The sequence below is a fragment of the Manis pentadactyla genome, chromosome 4, assembly GCF_030020395.1.
Source record: "Manis pentadactyla isolate mManPen7 chromosome 4, mManPen7.hap1, whole genome shotgun sequence".
Lineage (NCBI taxonomy): Eukaryota > Metazoa > Chordata > Mammalia > Pholidota > Manidae > Manis > Manis pentadactyla.
This window is the reverse complement of record NC_080022.1, coordinates 169,523,244-169,543,579: the sequence shown is the minus strand read 5'-3', so window position 1 is coordinate 169,543,579 and position 20,336 is coordinate 169,523,244. Positions and strand designations below refer to the sequence as shown.

The 20,336-nt window shown below is 40.8% G+C and overlaps 1 protein-coding gene across 1 annotated transcript; it reads left to right on the top strand.

Moving 5' to 3' along the window:
• Window positions 1-11,341: 11,341 nt before the first annotated feature.
• On the top strand, window positions 11,342-11,968 carry LOC118911147 (keratin-associated protein 3-1). Its single transcript, XM_036882848.2, has one exon. It carries the CDS (start codon window positions 11,408-11,410, stop codon window positions 11,702-11,704), a length of 297 nt encoding a protein of 98 aa, XP_036738743.1. The 5' UTR covers window positions 11,342-11,407; the 3' UTR covers window positions 11,705-11,968.
• The last annotated feature ends 8,368 nt before the right edge of the window (window positions 11,969-20,336 follow it).

Below are 20,336 nucleotides of genomic sequence, written 5' to 3'. Positions count from 1 at the left end.
GCAGATCCTTTCCACAGAAGCACTTAAATTTAGTCTGCCGTTTTCTCAACAGTTGTAGAACTACACAAACGCATGCACACACACACACACATATGCACACATGCATACATTCATGAGTTACCAGCACCAGCCAGGTTGCCCTAAAACATCTGAATTTCAGCTCTACAGAGCTACCCCCTCTCTAAAGTTCTCAGCGTGTAATTCCTTCCCTCTTGCCTTTAAAGAAAGGATCACTCCTAGGGCTTTCTGCTGTTCCTACATTTGTAATGTCTTTGGGTTCCCTTCTGTCCTTTTGGTTGCTGTGGGTAAAATTGTAATATTTCCAGAATCTCTTGTCTGGCCTTAGTGCATCTCCATGTCAATAGGTGTTTTCAAGGGGTGGAGAGTGTCATCTCCATTTCAATAGGTGATTGCAAGACGGTGGGGAGCAAGCGCATACCTGGACCAGAGAGGTTTGGGGGGTCTTTGCAGCCAGGTCGGGAGAGACATGAATGAGCAGAAGTGGGTGACTGCTTGTAAACAATAAATGGGTTTCTCCCACTTTATTTCTCCCTTTGACTGATTTCAGCTTCAAAGGTTTATCTGCCCTGGGCTGGAAACACATTTCCCCACCCACCCACCTCCCCCAAAACCTACCACCCCCATGCTCCCCCACCCCAGTGAGTTACAGTTACCTAGCTAACAAGTCAGTTTAAAATTCTGCCCATAAAATTCATTCAGTTCAAATACTGGGTGTGTCGTCTCTTGATGGAACCCTTACTTATACACTTGTTGCTTTTAAAAATTCAAGTCATTTAATCTGAGCCTTTCACTTACTCCCTTTGGTTAATCATAGAAGCTGACTATGGAAAGAATTAGTCTCCCGGCTTTGGAAGTGACAGTCAGAGAAATTACAACAATTTAGGCCTGCAAGAATCTGGCTGAGGAACTAGAAAGATATACTAAGCACCATTTAGCTCTGTAGTTAAGAAAGTTCCACCATTTCCATTAAAAACCTTCCAAAAGTTCCACCATTTCTATTAAAAACCTGCAAAATGGACTGTGCAGGAGACCTGACAGCAGACAGCCCCTTGTTAATCACTGACTTATCCCCAAACACCACAACTCTGGCTTAAGAAGATGCTTTCCCTCCTGATTTTTCTATTAAATGCCAAGGGGCAAATCAGTTTTAAAACTCAAATGATACAAAAGGATTTTGAGAAACTTCAAGGAAGAAAATGTTGAGTCATCCAATCAACTGAGGCATGAAAGCTTTGGGTGAGGCAGGTGACCTGGGAGTCGAGTAGAATTGTTTTTATGAGGTTGAGAGAGACTAACCCAAAGCACCACGTATTAGTCCATATTGGGACTAGTCATTTCTAAGCACATTCTTTTTTTCTCTTCTTTGTTTCTGAATTACAAATATGAGACAGAGAAATAGGATTGATACACTTGTGATCCTAAAATAAAAAATGTCTGGCTCTTAATAAACTAATGTTTAAAACACAGAATTTCAAGACTTTGGGTCTCTCAAATTTTTAATATAGTATTTATTTCAGGTTAGAAGAGACAAACCAAATCTTTTCCCAAAAGGATTAGAGAAATCTTGGTCTTAATGTGTACAAAGTAATATAATTATGTTATCTGTAAGAGAGCATTCATTTGTTCAAAAGATGAGGCCTGTAGACATAGAGAAAAGATTCTAATAGCTTTATAACATTGTAGGATGAAGTGTAGGATGAAATGATTTTCAGAGCAACTGAGGCCAGGAAGCAAGAGAAAAATTGAGAAGAGTCAGAGGTTTAGAGTAACAGCCACAAAGTTCTCAAAGCAAGAGGAATTCATGGTTCTCCACTGGAGGGCTGTGGGAGGTGGGGGGTGGCAGGAGACAATGTAATAGAATCCTAAATATAGAACTCAGAAAACTCTGAGTTAGTATTTTGAAACTTCACCCCAATGTTTATGCTTTATTGAACAGAAGAGACAAAAATGAGAATGGCACAAAGCTTAGGAGTGGAAATTAGTATGAGCCAGGAGCTGAGCCTGGAAGTAATACTAACACTCGTTTTATGTGTTAACATGTACTAAGCCAAACAAACAACTTGTTATGTTGCATATGAGTATATATTGCACACTTTGACCACTCTATAGACTTTTTAACTATAGGAGGGGACAGACAGTAGGATGAGAAAAGGAATCAGAAGACCTGAGTTGAAAATCCCAAATCTACCCACTGACTGACTGTGGCTACAAACAAATCTTGTAGCTTCTCAGAAGCTCAGTTTTTATCTTTTCTATCAAATGGGATTTCTAATATCTCACAGTGACCTGTGGGTATCAAATAAGTTTATCAATAGTACTATGTGTAAGATAAATTCTAGCCGAAATAAGCAGGCGAAGAGAGGCAACAAAGGGCCAGGTAGTTTATTTGAATGCATATTCCCAGGTGATGTTCCACAGTCTGGCTATCACAGGCTGGGGAAGTCACACTTAGCAGGGCAGGCAGCGAGTTTTTAAAGAAGGTAGGGGGAGGCAGAGCTTAGATTTACAGCGGCGCGAGGATTGGCTAGCCTAAGGCACATTTTTCAGGTTGGGAGCGGGCAGCAGCCGGGGACTTTGGCACATCATCAGGGTCTGATGTGCTCACTCCTGTCCCCAGTGCCTTCAACCTTACACTATGCCTGGCACATGGTAGGTGGTTAATAAATACTTTTTCTCTTCTTCCTCTCCATTCAACTGCACATCTTTAGGAGCAGAAATCCCGTTGACTCTTGGGAGGATGGCAATACCCAGATACTCGAGTGTGGGGAAAAGCTGAGAAAACTGGAAAGAGGACTGCCAGAGTGATGTTTTACTCCATTTGGGTCATTGGTCTTTTTCTTTATCCAATTCATCTGCACTCTTAAAAATCAAAGCACTCTTGATATATACTTTTTTGGTATCATTAATCTACAATTACATGAGGAACATTATGTTTACTAAACTCCCACCATCATCAAGTCCCCCCCCCACATACCCCATTACAATCACTGTCCATCAGTGCAGTAAGATGCTGTAGAATCACTACTTGTCTTCTCTGCATTGTACAGCCCTCCCTGTGCCCCCCAACATTATGTCTGCTAATAGTATTGCCCCCTTTTTTTTTTCCCCCTTCTCCCTGCCTTCCCACCCATCCTCCCCAGTCCCTTTCCCTTTGGTAACTGTTAGTTCATTCTTGGGATCTGTGAGTCTGCTGCTGTTTTGTTCCTTCGGTTTTTTTTAGTTTTTTTTTATTAAGGTATCATTGTTAGACACTCTTATGAAGGTTTCACATGAAAAACAATGTGGTCGCTACATTCACCCATGTTGAGTCTCCCCCCCACACCCCACTGCAGTCACCATCCATCAGGGTAGTAAGATGCCACAGAGTCACTACTTGTCTTCTCTGAAAACACTCTTAGTATTGGTGGGGATTTTTTCCTCACGTCATGCCCCTTCCTTCCTGTTCTTTTCTTTTCTTCACATAGTTATTCCCAACTGGACAAGAAGCCAAATTTCTGCTGAGGAATGCTGAACAACTGTGATTACAAACTGATCTAATATATCAGTCTCCAGCTAAAACTTCTGACTGGATTAAATGTAAACTTCCTCGTTTCACATAAACCACAGTTGATAATGACAAATACAGAGTGGGGAGAATCCCATACCCAAAGCTAACAGAGACTTGTTTTGGTCCCTCTACACGTAAATCTTCCTGGGAGTTTGTGATGCCTCCACGAAAAGGCACCTGGGCAGAAGGCACTGGAAAAGCAGGAGCTGCTTCCCAGTCACCTCAGAGTTGCAGCAAAGCAAGGCCGAGGGCCACTACTCCTTCCTTCATGGCCGTAGGGTCCCTACTGGTTACAAAAGTTATAGTGAAAACTATGAACAGGCAGAAGCCTTTCTAGGCACGACAGCCTAGAAAGCTGCACTCCTGGATTTACCCCTAGATCACCCTATTGCTGGATAGAAAGAAAACTTTAAATGATGGACAAAGAGCTCAACTCATTTAATAACTACCACATCTATTAGAACCATTTATTGAGCACGTATTATGTCCCAGACACTGTCTTAAACATTTTTAATGCATTATTTAGCTTATTCCTTCAACAACCTATCACTGTGATAGTAACATTGGCCATGTTTCACAAATGAGGGGCTTAATGAAGGAACTTCTCTGCTTTAGAAAACCATATACCAATGGCTTTCAATGGTACACCTAGTGAAGGCCTAGTGAAGTTCAAACTCCTCATCCTGGGAGTCAAGACTATGTCTAGTTTTTATTTTGGGTGATTGTTCTCTAGACACAGTGCACTATTCATCGCTTCCAAATGACAATTTGTTCTTTTCCACTTCACTACAGTGGAAATGACCTTCCCGCTTCTCTGACTTGTGTTCCAGTCCCTTGTGCCCACAGTAGAATCAAAACACTTAAGAGTGGGCCTGTGTCCTGCTCATCCTTGAATTCCTCAAATCTCCTAGCATGGTGCAAGGCAAATAGCAGGTGCTCAGCTCAGCAAATATTCATTGAAATGAACTAAATATTTTCTCTTGAAAAATATAATATTCAGTAATGGAGAGATTATGGATTAGTGTATACTGATTCAGAACACAGACCCTGGAGCCAGACAGCCATGGTTCAGATGCCAACTCTACTAGTCATCAGTGCTGACCTTGGGAAACTTATCTAACATTTCTATGTCTCAGTTTGCCTTACATGAATAACTTGTAATAATTAAATAACACATGTAAAACAACTAGAACTGTATCTGTTACATAGTAAATGCTGTATATGGATATGCTGTTATTATAAAACCAGCTGTATTTTCAGTAAACTAACAACTCAAAATCTTTTTTAAAGTCGTATTGTCAATATTTCATATATAAACACTTAACTCTCTTAATTTAAAATAAATTTCAATTGCTGCAGGAGCTCTTTGAAAATCCAGTAGCTATCTAATTCAGTCCTATAATCAGATTTGTTTAACTAATGGACAAAAACACCTCTGATTCGAGACAAAATTGTTAAGACACTACTATTGAGAGTAAATAATTCCAAGGATGAAAAACCCAAAGGTAACAATAAAATAATTAAGTTTAAATATCTCAATATTAGATTTCACAGAGTAAACAGCTGAAATTTTTATATTCCCAGTGCGTGGCATATAGAATGCATTCAAATTTTGTTGAACATCCATTTTCCCAAGCAGGTTAATTCTAATTAATACATATATTTCATACCTTACTTAACTGTGCATAACTCTCAGTGGCTATCTGCAGGTTCCACAGCCTACAGTAATCCATGAGGAAGAAACTGAAAGGCTAGGTTCCCCAAGAAAAATAGGCGACACTTCCAGCCAGCAGAAGCTGGGCTAAGCTTGTGGCTGCCGTACAGCTAAGTACTGTGAGATCCACTCTGGCATGTTGCAATGGGATCATACATGTCCACGTGAGACAGGGCAGAAGAGGTCACCCCATTTAGGTGATAAAAACGTACAAAACTACAACCGATATCAGCTGTCCTCAAGAAGCAAAATAACATTACTTCTGTTTGAAAGAGATCCAAGTTGAGAGTAATTTTCAGCGCAGGCTACTAAGCTGGCAAGAGTTATATCAGTCTTGACTATAACCACATTCTGGGAAGAAAAATCTCTTGATGCCACTTGGGAAAGACCCCCAAAATCTGCCACTCAACCCAAACCCAGGATCCTGTGCCTGCACGCTCAGCAAAGAGCAAAGTGGACATACTGCCATGGAAAGACTGATGTCAATGAGAGCAGCTACTCTTCATCTGTATTATAAAGGAGTTCACCAGAAATTGAAAGGATCGTGCAATTCAGGAAATGAAGACCAAATATTTTTACTTACAGGCATTTTTATTAGAATGACAAACTGAAAAGGCTCTCACAGCCTGCAGTTATAAAGGGATGAGGGCTCCATGAGGCTGGAAGAAAACTGAGTTGCAGTCAAGTGCGACGCCTCCTAGCAGTGGCCTTCCTGCTGACTCAGGAGGTGCCCTCATGGGAGGGTTTTCCCGACAGCAACCCTGAAATCCACTGAGTTACTGGGAGATGGACGCTGGTGAGGCACAGAGGCTTACAACAAACTGTGACTAACACACATAAAAACGATCTTTTATCTCAGTCAAGGAACTTGGCAGTGAGCACATGTTTCACCTGTGTATTGGAGCCTCCCAAATTTTCTGCCCTGCTCACACTCATGGGCTTTAGGCTGCTCACTCTCTACAGATCCTATACTGAACTCACCACCGACCCCTGCCATACCACGCCTCATGGCAGCTCTCTGGCTTGGGTGCCCTTTCACCTATGAGTACATCTGAGACCTCAACATGACCCTTGACCTCTCTCTCCATACACCCTCTTGATCAGCATGACCTACCATCTCTATTTTCAAAAATCTCCCAGACTTTACCACCTCTTACCAGGTCATCAACCATCGACGTCCCTGTCTGCCCCCTCACCTGGGCCGCTCCCACGTTCTGCCTGTGTGCACTTTGGCCCTGCTGCGGTTGCTTTTCCGTGGAACACACCTCACATCCTATCGCGCCTGCTGCAAATCATCCAGTGGGTTCTCAGTGCCCTGAGAATACAGCTGAAACACTGCCAAACAACCTACAAACTCCCCCATGGCCTGGCACCTGCCATCTCCTTGACCTCATCTCATTCCACACTTCTCTTTCACTATACTTCAGCCACCTGGCAAAGAATGTCCCTGGCCACTCTAACCAAAGTACGCACGCTCCCTGCACCACCTCCTAATCCTTCTCTGTCACATTACCCCGCTCTGCTTCCTGCTGGCACTTGTCACTGTCTGAAGTTCTTATTTATTCATTTGTTTACTTTTTTTAGTGTCTGTCTCCCCCACTAGAATGAACCCCTTGAGAACAAGGACCTCAACTGATGTTTCTTTTTTTTAACTTTTTCTAAATTTTAGTGTCATTAATATACAATTACATGAGCAACATTGTGGTTACTAGATACCCCCCATTATCAAGTCCCCACCACATACCCCATTACAGTCACTGTCCATCAGCATAATAAGATGCTGTAGAGTTACTACTTATCTTCTCTGTGCTATACTGCCTTCCCCGTGCCCCAACTACATTATGTGTGCTAATCATAATGCCCTTTATTCCCCTTCTCCCTCCCTTCTCACCCATCCTCCCCAGTCCCTTTCCCTTTGGTAACTGTTAGTCCATTCTTGGGTTCTGTGATTCTGCTCCTGTTTTGTTTCTTCAGTTTTTTCTTTGTTCTTATGCTCCACAGATGAGTGAAATCATTTGCTATTTATCTTTCTCCACCTGGCTTATTTCACTGAGCATAATACCCTCTAGCTCCATCCATGTTGTTGCAAATGGTAGGATTTGTTTTCTTCTTATGGCTGAATAATATTCCATTGTGTATATGTACCACATCTTCTTTATCCATTCATCTACTGATGGACACTTAGGTTGCTTCCATTTCTTGGCTATTGTAAATAGTGCTGCAATAAACATAGGGGTGCATATGTCTTTTTCAAACTGGGCTGCTGCATTCTTAGGGTAAATTCCTAGGAGTGGAATTCCTGGGTCAAATGGTATTTCTATTTTTAGTTTTTTGAGGAACCTCCATACTGCTTTCCACAATGGTTGAACTAATTTACATTCCCGCCAGCAGTGTAGGAGGGTTCCCCTTTCTCCACAACCTCACCAACATTTGTCGTTGTTTGTCTTTTGGATGTTGGCCATCCTAACTGGTGTGAGGTGATATCTCATTGTGGTTTTAATTTGCATTTCTCTGATGACTAGCGATGTGGAACACCTTTTCATGTGCCTGTTGGTCATCTGAATTTTTTCTTTGGAGAACTGTCTGTTCAGATCCTCTGCCCACTTTTTAATTGGATTATTTGCTTTTTGTTTGTTGAGGTGCATGAGCTCATTGTATATTTTGGATGTCAACCTCTTATTGGATCTGTCATTTATGAATATATTCTCTCATACTGTAGGATGCCTTTTTGTTCTACTGATGGTGTCCTGACCTCTTTATTTCTATATGCATAGTACCTAGCCTGGTGCTGGCATTTTGCTGAAAAATTTAATAAATTTTTAAAAAGAATGAACACAATTTATAGTCACATAAAATTCAACTCCAGAAAAATACTGAGTTTTATTGGTGAGTGTGAAGTACTACTGTTTGATGAGCCATATGACTTTAATCTATTATTTAATATCCTTACTCTCGGTTTGTCATCTGGGAAATGGGTATAGTAACTGTTTTTATCTTACAGGGCTATAAGAAATAAGGAAGAAGATGGGCATTAAATACTTAAGACCAGCTGGCATGTGGTGTGTAGTCAATAAATGCTAACTCTTAGTGGAAGATAAGATTATCATGCTCTAGGTATCTTAAAAAGAAGAATGTTAGTTTTATTGTGGAAACTGATGCACCACCAGTGTCCCCGGGAAACTGAATGATGTGATGAGATCCCAGTATGTCCCCTCTTCTCTATTCCCGCCCAACTACGATAGCCTCTAAGACAGAAATTACACTCTTCTCATCACTCCCATAAAATACACATCACATCCAAATAGTTTCCCAACCACTGTCGCTGCCTTCAAATTATCTCCTTCCTACAGCATAGTATTTTAGTAAGAGACTAGGCTTTAGATGGTAACTAGGCTTATCATGGGGATCATTTTGTAATATATGAAACTATCAAATCACTACAATACACATCTAAAACTAATAGAATATTGTATATCAATTAGACTTCAGGAAAGGAAGAAGGGGGAGGGGGGAGAGAGAGAGAAAAGAACTGAAGGAAGGACGGAAGGAAAAGGGGGGGAATGAGTGAGGAGAGAGAAACGAAGGGAGGGAGGGAGAGAGAGAGGATGGAAGGAAAAGAAAGAAAAAGAGAAGGAGGGAGGGAGGGAGGAAGGAAGGAGGGAAGGAGGGAAGGGAAGGAGGAAGAGAAGAAGGGAGGGAGGGAGGAAAATTGGTCGTAAAATCAATCACCTTACGGCCTCCAGACCTTCCATGACCTAGTCCCATCCTTCCAGCCAATCTTACATGCAGCTCATCTTGAGGGTCGTCTTCACTCTGGCCGCAGCAATTCCCCCTTGTGGTGTTAGAGAGGGTGTATGACATAGCACTTAAGAGCACAGGATCCGGAGCCAGGCTGCTTGGCTTCAAACGCCAGCTCCGTCGCTTACTCGCTTACTAGTTACTCAGCCTCTCTATGCCTCAGATTCCTCACCTGTAAGACTGCAAGGCACAATAAGCTGTGGTGAGAACAGCACAACACATAAAAGCACTCAGCACAAGGCCTAATACTTAGTAAGTGGCGGTGACGATGAGACTCCACTAAAACACTAGCCATCTTCCTAAATACAAATCTGATTGTGTCACATATCTGCTCAAAAACCCTCCATTAGTGTCCACTGCCAATGAGATGACCTTCAAAATTCTAAGCACAGAACAACCAAGCACAGTGCAAACTCTCCCTACTGCGGCACTGAAATGCCTTTCCAGCTTCATCTCTCATCATTCTCTTCCTCAGCCTCCCCGAGAGAGATCCAAAATCTGGCCTTAACCAATCAGCACTTTGACCGTCCCATCTATACTCCATGCCAGTTTGTATCTGCGCTTCACATGCTGAAATTCCTCTCTTAGTCCTTTCTACCTGCTGAGCTTCTGTTCATCCTTCAAGAACTACATGAATGTTTCTTTTTCATGAAATGTTCCCCACGTCAGTGGGGAGTTAAAGTCAGCGGCACCTTCCTCTAAGCTCCCACATCTTACCAGAAAACCTCAAAGGACAACCCTGTATTGCCATTTGCCAGTTTACTTGTCTGTGTCTCTTCTTCTCTATGACCTCCTCAAGGGCAGGAACATAATTGCTTCTGTTTTGCATTATGCCTGACTTATAGCAGATGCTCAACCACGAGTGCTTGACTAAACTAAGAGATATCTATTGAAGCAAGATGGACAAGTACAATTCTAGCAGACGAATCCAAAACCACAAAATCGTTGTAGCAAGAAGATGGCTGAAACGAGTGCAGTTTCAATGTTAAGCATCCTTTGGTTCCATCACCTTGTTGATCTGCATCTCTTGGCATCTGACTCCACTACACTCTGCAATTTTCTACATGTTATTAGAGCCTGAGCCATTTTATCTGCAGATTGGTCATGAAAACATACACATTTTTAAGACTTTCTAAGTAAGATGTTTCTAAAGGTTTACCAGTTTAAATGTTTTCCTACTCTAACATACTCTAAAATATCATACTAGGTTTTATAACTTTATTTACTTAAATAATTCTGTTATTAAGGTTTCAGTGGTTTAGATGTAATTTGGAAATCTCCACAGGTGTGTTCCATAGAACATGATCTATGAACACTAACACCAAAAAAATTATTCTATGGTCAAGTTTGGTAGAAAACACATAGCATATATCTTTGTTGAAAAGTCACAGAGCACTTTAGTATATTAAGGGCTCTGAAATGTCCACGAATGAAGAATTCACTGTTTCCCAAACTCGTTTACCAGAGAATTCTTTAATTGTTCCTTGGAGTGGGCATTCATGGAACTCATTTTGGGAAATACTGAACCATACAGTCTCTAATGGCAAAAAAAAAACAACTGGTCTTTAGGTCATAAGTAATTTTAATTTGTAACATGGTTGGACAGAGTTTTAAAATGCACGTGTCTCTGTCACCCATGCCGTTCTAAACTGCCATCTGTGGACCCTGCCAAGTTATCTTTCAAAGCATGTATAAAGGGAATGGAGAACAAATGATTTGTTACAGCTCTGTAAGAAAGTGCTTCTTTACACAGAACCAGAATCTCTTGTTCTATAGATTCCACCCATGCATCTAAGTTCAGCTTCTTGGAGCCACAAGGAATAAATTAAAGATATTATCTTTTTTTTTCAGCCAAAAGGCCTAAATTATCACATACAGTCTTTGGTTGCTGATAGAATAGCAGTTAAAAAGCCTACTTATCTCTTCATCTGAAAAGTGGACCAAAAATGTGGGGACGACTTGCAGATACTTGGCATACCAGGCCATCATCAGTGATGTGTAATGATTAGGGGACAATGACTTGGTGCCTTTGAAGACTGAAATGAAATGGTTGTGCAGTGACAAACAGCCAATGTGAGGAGTCCTGATTTGACAAAACAACCTAAACCCCTTTTATGAGGTAAGGAGTGTGTCTTAAGTAATAAACACTTAAGTAATTAGATGGTTTTTATGGAGATAACTATAAACTGAAACATGGGGGAAAAAAATCTTGGTAATAGGCTGACGCCCAGGGAGGCAGGTATATAAGAGCCAGAGCAGAAGGCAGAAGCATCGAGACACCAACAGACTTCTCTTCTCAACCCCACAAAAGCCCAACTCCTGACGCCATGGCTTGCTGTGCTTCCTACTGCTGCAGCGTCCCCACCGGCCCTGCCACCACCATCTGCTCCTCTGACAAGAGCTGCCGGTGCGGAGTCTGCCTGCCCAGCACCTGCCCACATGGGATCAGCCTCCTCCTGCCCACCTGCTGCGACACCTGCCCTGTGCCCTGCTGCCAGCCTGACACCTACGTGCCAACGTGCTGGCTGCTCAACTCTAACTACTCAGCTCCTGGCCTGAGTGGAATTGAGCTGAAGACCTTTGTTACGCCTTGCTGCCAGGGTCCCTGTGAGCCCGGCTGCTAAGCAGCCACATCCCTGCACATCTCAGCGATGGGCAGGTCAACATCCTGCCCGTCCTCACTGGGCCTTCAACATTCCCTACTACCTACATCAGGCTGAACCAGTCCCAGGTCTCCAGGCCATGTTTTCATGAACTTGCCCTTCTTAATTCTTTCCTCCTTTGGGTAGAGCTGGAGACCTTCTTTCTGTCTTTTAGGCTATTTCAGTGCTCTTTGAGAAATAACTGTTTGGACTATTCATTAATAAACTTCATTCTGGCTTAGCAAACAGCCTTGTGATTCTTTATTCCCCTATTTCCTCATAGGGAAAGCGGAAAGCCTACTAAACCTAATAGTGGGTCATTATACTGAGACTTACCCTGGCAGAATGAGAGCTTCTGTGGTGGAATCACTGAAAAATTATATGTGATAAGTTTGAAAAGCTCTTTGTGATAAGTTGAAAAGTGAAAAATTCAGTAGATCATTTTGTATCTTTTTATTCAATAAATATTTTTTGAAGACAACCGCTGTGCCAAGCATAAACTACAGTCTAGAGATTAATGCACCTTAAAAATATTTTAATTTCCACTACTCCTGAAACTGATTTTTTTTTCTCCCTTGGTTGACTAAAGAAGTTGATCACTTTGCTGGTGTGTAGAAATAATTTTGACTCCTTTGGTCATAGTCATCAATGAAATTCCAAGCTCAAAATGTGATGCAATTTTGGGAAGTACAGATATTCGTTTGATACACACTGACTTCTAGGGAAATCTATTTTAAGTGATTAGCATTTATTGAATGTCCCTTGCTCCATCAAATAAGACTTGGTTTACATTACTCGTAACTATGTTTAGAAGTTCACTAGCTCAAGTGACATATAAAATAACAGCAGTGAAATAAACTGAAAATATCAGGCTATAGAGCAGTATTATCTATACACCGGAAACAGGCACACGGTTCTTGGGAGCAAAAACATACAGTTCCTCTTTGAACAAAACTTTAATGATGACCATGAATTCATTTCTTTAGTTGCAAAAGGTTTTTGCAGGAAGCACCAGAAAGAGTACAATCTAGTTGTATATTTTCTCGAAATTGCCTTGGAACTTTGGGCCACTTACTTCCCTCTCAGCCTTGGTTTCCTTGTTATTACAGCAGAAACAATACTGCCTTCCTCGCTTACGTCTCAGGATTATGATGAGAATCCATTATAATGACCCAAACGCCAACGGTACTGCTCTGGACGTGAGAGTCTTGTGCCGTTACTGCCACACGGTGGTTCCCAGATTCCTCACCAAAAGGCACCCTTGTATTTCTTGAAATACGTATTTTTCCAAGTGAGTTTTTAAAATAATTTATTCATTCCTTCCTTTTTGCTCATAAAAACATTTATAAGTATCAGTGAGAATTTTGGGGTTAATGTAAGATAAACATTGTTACCATCCCAAGTTACCTCTTTTTCAGTCAAAAGCAAAGAAGTTTGATGTTTTCATATGTACTTGTAAGGTGTAAATGGACTTTATTTTTAATACTGAAATAACTGGAAGCATCCTATTACTATCACTGTGGGCCTTTAGACATGCATGGACCTAGTTAAAAAGCCCCAAATGGAAACTGGGAGATGTGCGTTCTAATTCTGGCTCTGCCCTAGGCTGCCTCTGTGACTCTGAGCAAGTCACTTGAGCCTCTTGGGTCTCAGGTCTTAAATCAGCAAAATGGGCTGGTGGACCAGATCCTCTGTAAAGTCACTTTCACTTTTAATATCCTATGGTTCTAGATTATCTAGAAACATTTTAACTAAAAGTACTCCATCCCGCTAACCAACCCCACCTCACCTTAATACTCTGACCTCTTTCATTCGTAATAGCTACCATTCAGTAAATATCTACTGGGCACTCTAATATGTGCTTTATGTGCCCTGTCTCCTTTACTTCTAACAAAAACACAAAGAGGTGGTTACCATTATTCTCTCCATTTTACAGGTGAGAAAACTGACACTGAAGAAGTTACTTGCAGAAGTTACACAACTAATAAGTGACAGAGGAGTGATTAAGCCTAAAACTGCCTGAACCCCAAATCCCTTTTCTTTCCACTACACCGAAGTGCCTGCCTCCTCTGGACACAGCAATGTGTCCGAGAGAATTATGATTACAGGTGCTGTCCTGATCCAGGAGAAAGCATATACCACTTGACCGTACATCCTCTACTATCTCTCTAAGTTGTATATTTGGTTATACATAGTGACTCAGCTTTCTCTGTGGTGATCATAGTTTAAGACAAAATGAGTGTGAACACTGAGTCTAGGATGAACTGTTTACATTTCTAAGGTGAAAACAAATCACCTTTTTTTAAGTCAGACTTTAAATACTGATTAGCAGCATCAGCCCAGGACAAATACTGACTGGGTCATCAACCTTGCATTGAAATGCAGAATGTTTGGCAACTCAAACATATTTTCAATTTTCTGATGAGCTTCAATAACCTAGTTCACAGTAAAAATAAACTACCCTTAAAGTTAGAAACTGTTTACCCTTGATAACAGCATAGAAAGCCAAGTCATTTCATTTCTCTTTCAGATTGTTCCTGGACTCCAGGCCTTCCCTTCCATCCTCACTGATTCTAGCCTGATTTAACTGCTGATCACCACAGCCCTAATCACAGCCAGTCTCCTAGATGACCTAGAGTCAAGTATCCCCTGCCTCTCTCTCCACCTAAACTCTACCACTGTCAGACCAGGCTTCTATCCCTCTAGGAATACTGGTTAAATGCAATTGCTCAAAACTCCAGGATAAGATCAAGATTTTTGTTTTTACTAAATCAAGGTTAAAGTCTTCATAGCGGCTCTCAAGACCCTCAATAACCTGGGACAGTCATTTTCACCAACTCCCATGCTACTGATCTTGGGGCAATGTGTCATCTACACTCTAGTCAAAGTGACGTCCCCTATACAATGGGCAAGAGAGTGGCCTCTGAAACTGGACTGTCTTGCTTTAAATCATATCTCTGTCACTTACTACTTATGTGTCCTTGGTCATGTCATTGAACTCAGGTGCCTCAGGTTCCTCAACTGTTAAATCAGATTACAATAGCATGCAACCTATAAAACACCAGCCCAGTACACCACCAAACTGTCCAGATCATGAAAAGCTAGGAAGCACTGAGAAAAAACTATCACAGGCCAGGGGAGACTAAGCAGATGTAACGACTAAATGTAATGTGGTGTCTCAGATTGGATGCTGGAACAGAAAAAGGACCTTAGTGGAAAAGCTAGTGATATGTGAACGACATCTTAAATTTAATGAATATCAATGCACCGGTGTGGGCTTCTTAGTTTTGACAAATGCACAATGGTATTGAAAATATTATTGTTGAGGGAACTTGAGTGAGGGGTGTACAGGAATGCTGTATTATCTCTGGAACCTTTCTACAGACCTAAAATTATTCAAAAATTAAAAGCTAATAAAAAAAAATATATTCCTCCTAAAACTGCAGTGAAGATTAAATTAATTAAAATAGGCACAGCCCTTACAACAGTGTGTGCTGACGGTCAACCTCTAAGTCCACCACTTTGTGCTCTATGATGCTGGGTAAGGACTGTTTCTCCTTCAGCTTGTTTTCTACTAGAGTCCAACAAAGGGCACTGGAAGGAGACTGCGAGGCCTGAGGAAGAAAGGGTCTTGTGCCCCAGCAACAGCCCTTTACCTGGCAGCAGCAGTAAGTTCTAGTTTCTAGCTTCTTCCCACACTCCATAAAACAGCCCACAAAGGTCCAAACCCTGGCCTCTCCTCTGAGTTTCTGAGGTTCGAGCACCAGCTGGCAGTACCTAAGGACCACTCTTTCAAGCTTCCAGTCCAGCTAACCTCTTCTCTTTGCTCCCAACAGCAGCCAGTAGCTGCTGCTTGTGTTCGTTACCTGAGCTGTCCTGTTTTACTTTTTCAGTCCTCTAATTCCTGTTTAACCAATTCCCTATCTTAAAATTCTCTGCTGAAATACTTTGTATGAGAATTTCTTTGTTTTCCTGACTGAACTTGAGTCAGAAGCATCCCATGAATGCTGGTTATCATTCTTGTCCAACCTTAAATATTTATCCCATGTGTCCCAGCCTCTAGGCTCCAGCCTAGGATCCAGGCTCTATGGCTAGGTACTGGAGAAACCAAGAAAAATAAGATACAGTCCCTGCTTCAAAGGAGATTACATTCTAGTAAAGAGAACCAACGTGTGTACAAAAATGCAGCAAAGTTTTATGGGTGGATATGGGATACAACTGAGGCACAGAGGAGGGCACGACCAGTTTTACTAGAGGCGGGGCCTGAAGTAGGGACAAAACAGCGTCACAGAGGAAGTTATGGTTTTCTTCACCCAAAAGGCATTTACCTCTTTCCTAAGCATTTGTAATTAAAACGACTTAACCCAAATCCTCCATGAAGGCTTCTTTGGCCATTTCAACCATCTTTCCCTCTTGTGGAAGTTCTCACTGTACCAAGAGGAGAAACTGCCATTTATTAGATAACTCCATTGTGCTACACACAATGGCAAATGATCTGAATAAGCAATTCTCATTTAATCTTTACTTAACTCTTACAATAAGATTATAGTAGGTGATTATCACTTTTCCCAAATTTGTCCTTGAGGAGATTTAAGACCCAAAATGATTAAGTACCTTGAGCTAGATCTCACACTGTATAAGTTTTAATCAGGTTTGAAACCTAGCTCTGAAGCTCTTCCCACTACTCCATCATGTACTTAATTCTACGTTGTTTGAATCCCACACAAAGGGATTCTAGCCTTTCCCATCAGACTACATACTCCCAGAGGACAGGCACTGTGTCTTCTCTTTTCTTATCTCTACCACACTGTTCACAATATGCTAGAGAGTCAATAGATACTTAAGTGGATTTTCTGACCAGTCTCCTTTACTGTTCTTATATCCTAGCTTTGGCCATGACATGTTAACACTACATGAATGAAAGTGGAAGGAAGGTACCTGTCTAAAGTTTGATAGGAGGTGATTATCAGCTTTGGCAGCAGTTTTGAAAAGTGGAATAGGCAGGCGGGCAGTTTGGTTTTACTGAACTGAAAGAACTTTTCATGCTGTTTTGCAAAGAAATACAAATTCATTTTTAATCTCATGAAACTATGTCTTAGTATGTTCTGACTTGTGGTTAAAGAAAATCATGTCCTTTGTCAAACTGAGGACTTACTTATATTTTCACATAACTGCATATATAGATAATGTAGTGGTTTAGTAAAGACAAACATCTAGCAGGCTCTGAACTTCCCAATCAAGATCATATTGCACATCTTCAATATTCATTCATTCCCTCAGCTCCATGAAAAAACAGCAAGGTTAATCTGGTAGAAAACAAGTCACAGATTTTGACTTCCCCAACATTTTCAGGGCACACATTTTCAGAGGGATCATTTCTTAGTGCTCAGGGAAATCACTCTTGATTCTTTATACTCAGCAGTGATTGTTGTAAGAACAAATTCTAGTTGGTTAAAAAAAAGGAAAGTCAGATTACATATTGATATATTTTCCTGTGATTGAGTAAGTGGAGAACCTTATACTGACACCATTTGGAAACTGCAACAGGAAGCAAGTTTGAATGCAACAACACAACCAAATAAAACTGAAGAGGAGCGCATCCTGTGGCTGATAAATAAGAAGTTAGGGAGGTATTCGTGTGGGATTATACAAACAACAACAGAGAACAATCTGTGTAAAGAAGCCACATTCCCTGAGACAAGTGTGTATAAAAGACCCACAGAGGACACTTAGTAGAAGAAAACCTCCCCAGGCAACAGATATCTGCCTGCTCCACAGTCACCATGTCATGCTGTCAGTCTGGTCCCCAAGGATGTGGCAGCGTCCCCACCAGCCCTGCTGCCACCATCTGCTCCTCTGACATATGCTGTCAGCACGGAGTCCGCCTGCCCAGCACCTGCCCCCATGAGATCAGCCTCCTTCAACCCACCTGCTGTGACACCTGCCCCGCGCCTTGCTTGGTGCCTGATTGCTACGTGCCATCATGTTGGCTGCTCAGCAGCTGCCACCCTACCCCAAACCTGAGCGGGGTTCCTGTCACAACCTGCGTCCAGCCCTATGAGTGTGAAACACCATCTGCTAGCCAAAGATGATGATTCAAGCAGCTTGCCTACATTGCCCTAAGGCTCTGCAATTGCCATTAAGTGCTGCGCAGCACATGGCCTGTAATGAGAAGCTGTGTAAGAAAATGTTCTGACCTTGGGCCTTCAGTTTTCCAGACCTATTCTTTCTATGTTTTGAACAGTATTTCAATTGAGAAGTGGGAAAAATGCTATCATGGGCCTCCCTACTTTAAAACTAAATAAACACCACTGTTTCCCAAACCAGGTACTGTCCCAGTGTTCAATGCTGTAATTACCAATGACTCCTCACACATGCATGCATCACGAACCTATAAATATGTCCAGTAGAATTACACTTTCTGATGACATCAACATAAATCTCATAGCCAAAAGGAGGCCTCACAGGGTTATGTAAATACTTGAAGAAAATTGCCTGGATAATAAAATACATTAAGCTCTAAGCTTAGAATCATTTTAAATTCCAAGATCAGCACCTACTTTTAATTTTTTTCCTGTCTCTTTAAGTACTTCACATACATCCTTAAAGAGGCTAAGAAACTGGCAATTGGACATCAAGATACTCACAGAAGGGACCCCAATGACTGATCCGAGCCATTTTTTTTCATTGTATCATTTAGGTGAAGATTTTACTGTAAAACTGTTTTGATAACTACAAAGCCCTTCACAAACTAAATAAATCACTCTGTGTATGTAAAGTGTTATTATAAGAAGTTATTCTAAGTACTATTCTAAAAGTAAATACATACCTTTTTTTAATTCTAATCTGTAACTCAATCCAATTCAATAAACATTTATGAACTGTGTACTGTGCTCCAGGCATTGTGCTACTGGTTGACAGAGACAAAGGTTAAGACATGATTGCCACTTTCAAGAAGTTTGCCTTTAAAGTGAGAAAGACAAATATAAATGATCAAGTATAATATACAGCAGAATGAAGTGAGGTCTAAGTGAAAAGACAGGCAGAACATTTTGTAAAAGCAAAGAAGGAGAATATCAAGAAGAACCACCTGAAGTTTCTTCATGGTCATCTGAGCTGAAACCTGAAGGGTGAGCAGGATTTGAGAGGTAGAGAACCAGGGAAGAACATTTTAAGAAATAATCTGATCACAGTCACAGAGGTGGAAAACATATAGAAAATGCTAACCTTCATTTTTATTTGATGTGCTTTATCTCACATATCGATATTTAAGTGAGAAGAAAGCCAACTTCACTAACAAGTTCTTCTCCTAACATGTAGGAGGCTCACTCACCAGTGACAGTTAGGATTTCCTACTGATTTGTTTTAGCCAGTTTTCTTTGCTTTGGAGCGAAGTCCCCTTACAAACAACCCACAAGGACTCTACACTTTGTTTATTCAACAGCCATTTGCCATCCACCACATTACACAATTCAGATCCTACTACCTGAATAGTTTTGTGCTGATCATACAGAATTATGTAAGGATGTGGAAATCATAGAATATGACGCACTGGGGAGTATTTGTTCCAAATTCCTCATCGGCCAAGGCAAATCAAGCCCGAATGAGGTGAAGAATGTTGTTCAAAGCATTCCTCAAAGGAATTTACAGCCTAACTGAACACTCGAGATATGAAAACAATTAAATATGCAAAGTAGGGAGTGAGTCAGTGAAAATTGATTTCCATAATGCTATAGTTCTAAGTCACATCGGGTCAGATCCCTTTCCAGAATCCACTGTTATTTTGTGTATCTTATTGTTTCATCTTTTAGTTCCTACTTCATCTTATTTTAAAATAAGTATATCATTCATGTGAAAATTAATGAAGACTAAGGTGACTTTCTTTTAATGGAACATTTAACAAAAGATAGCAACTGTGTGGACCTTTCCTTCCAGTGAATTTACACTTTGACTCACTACAGGATTGGCACAACTTTGAGAAATAGAAACTGTCTTTTATTTGAAAAAAAAAATAGAATAATACATCCTTTGGAAACTCACTATAGATATATCAAAGGTAACAAAAAGGGGTTTCCCTTTATTCCATTCTAGCTGTCCTTGCTTGCTCAATAGTACCTGAATTATATCATCAATAAATATGTCTTAGATGTATATAGTCATTTGCAACATTCATCTGTAAGTAGCCATGTCCTTGTTGACTTGAGTAGAAACAGTCCAATTATTCAGTGAGTTGCATATTAGTAATTAAAAATCACATCATGTGATGCTTATTATTTAAAACTAAAAGGAAATAAAAAATAAGGAGAAGAATTTAACTCCTGAAACTATAGCTGAAAGTATAAACTTGGCCTGATTATCCATAATTCACAAAAGGGTTGGCATTCCAATATCCTGTGAAAACAAAATGTGACCATCTTATGACAAAAATAACAAGTCAATGAGTCAAAAGCCTGATTAGTTAATAAGAGAAGAAAGTCTCAATGGACAAACAAATACCAAACTGATTAGAGAACCCAGTGGAAAAGGGTAGCATAAACAAAAAGGAGAGGAAGCCTTCTGGTTGGACCAACACCCCACTGGGGAGAGTATATAAGAGCTGCAAAGCAAGAGGAGG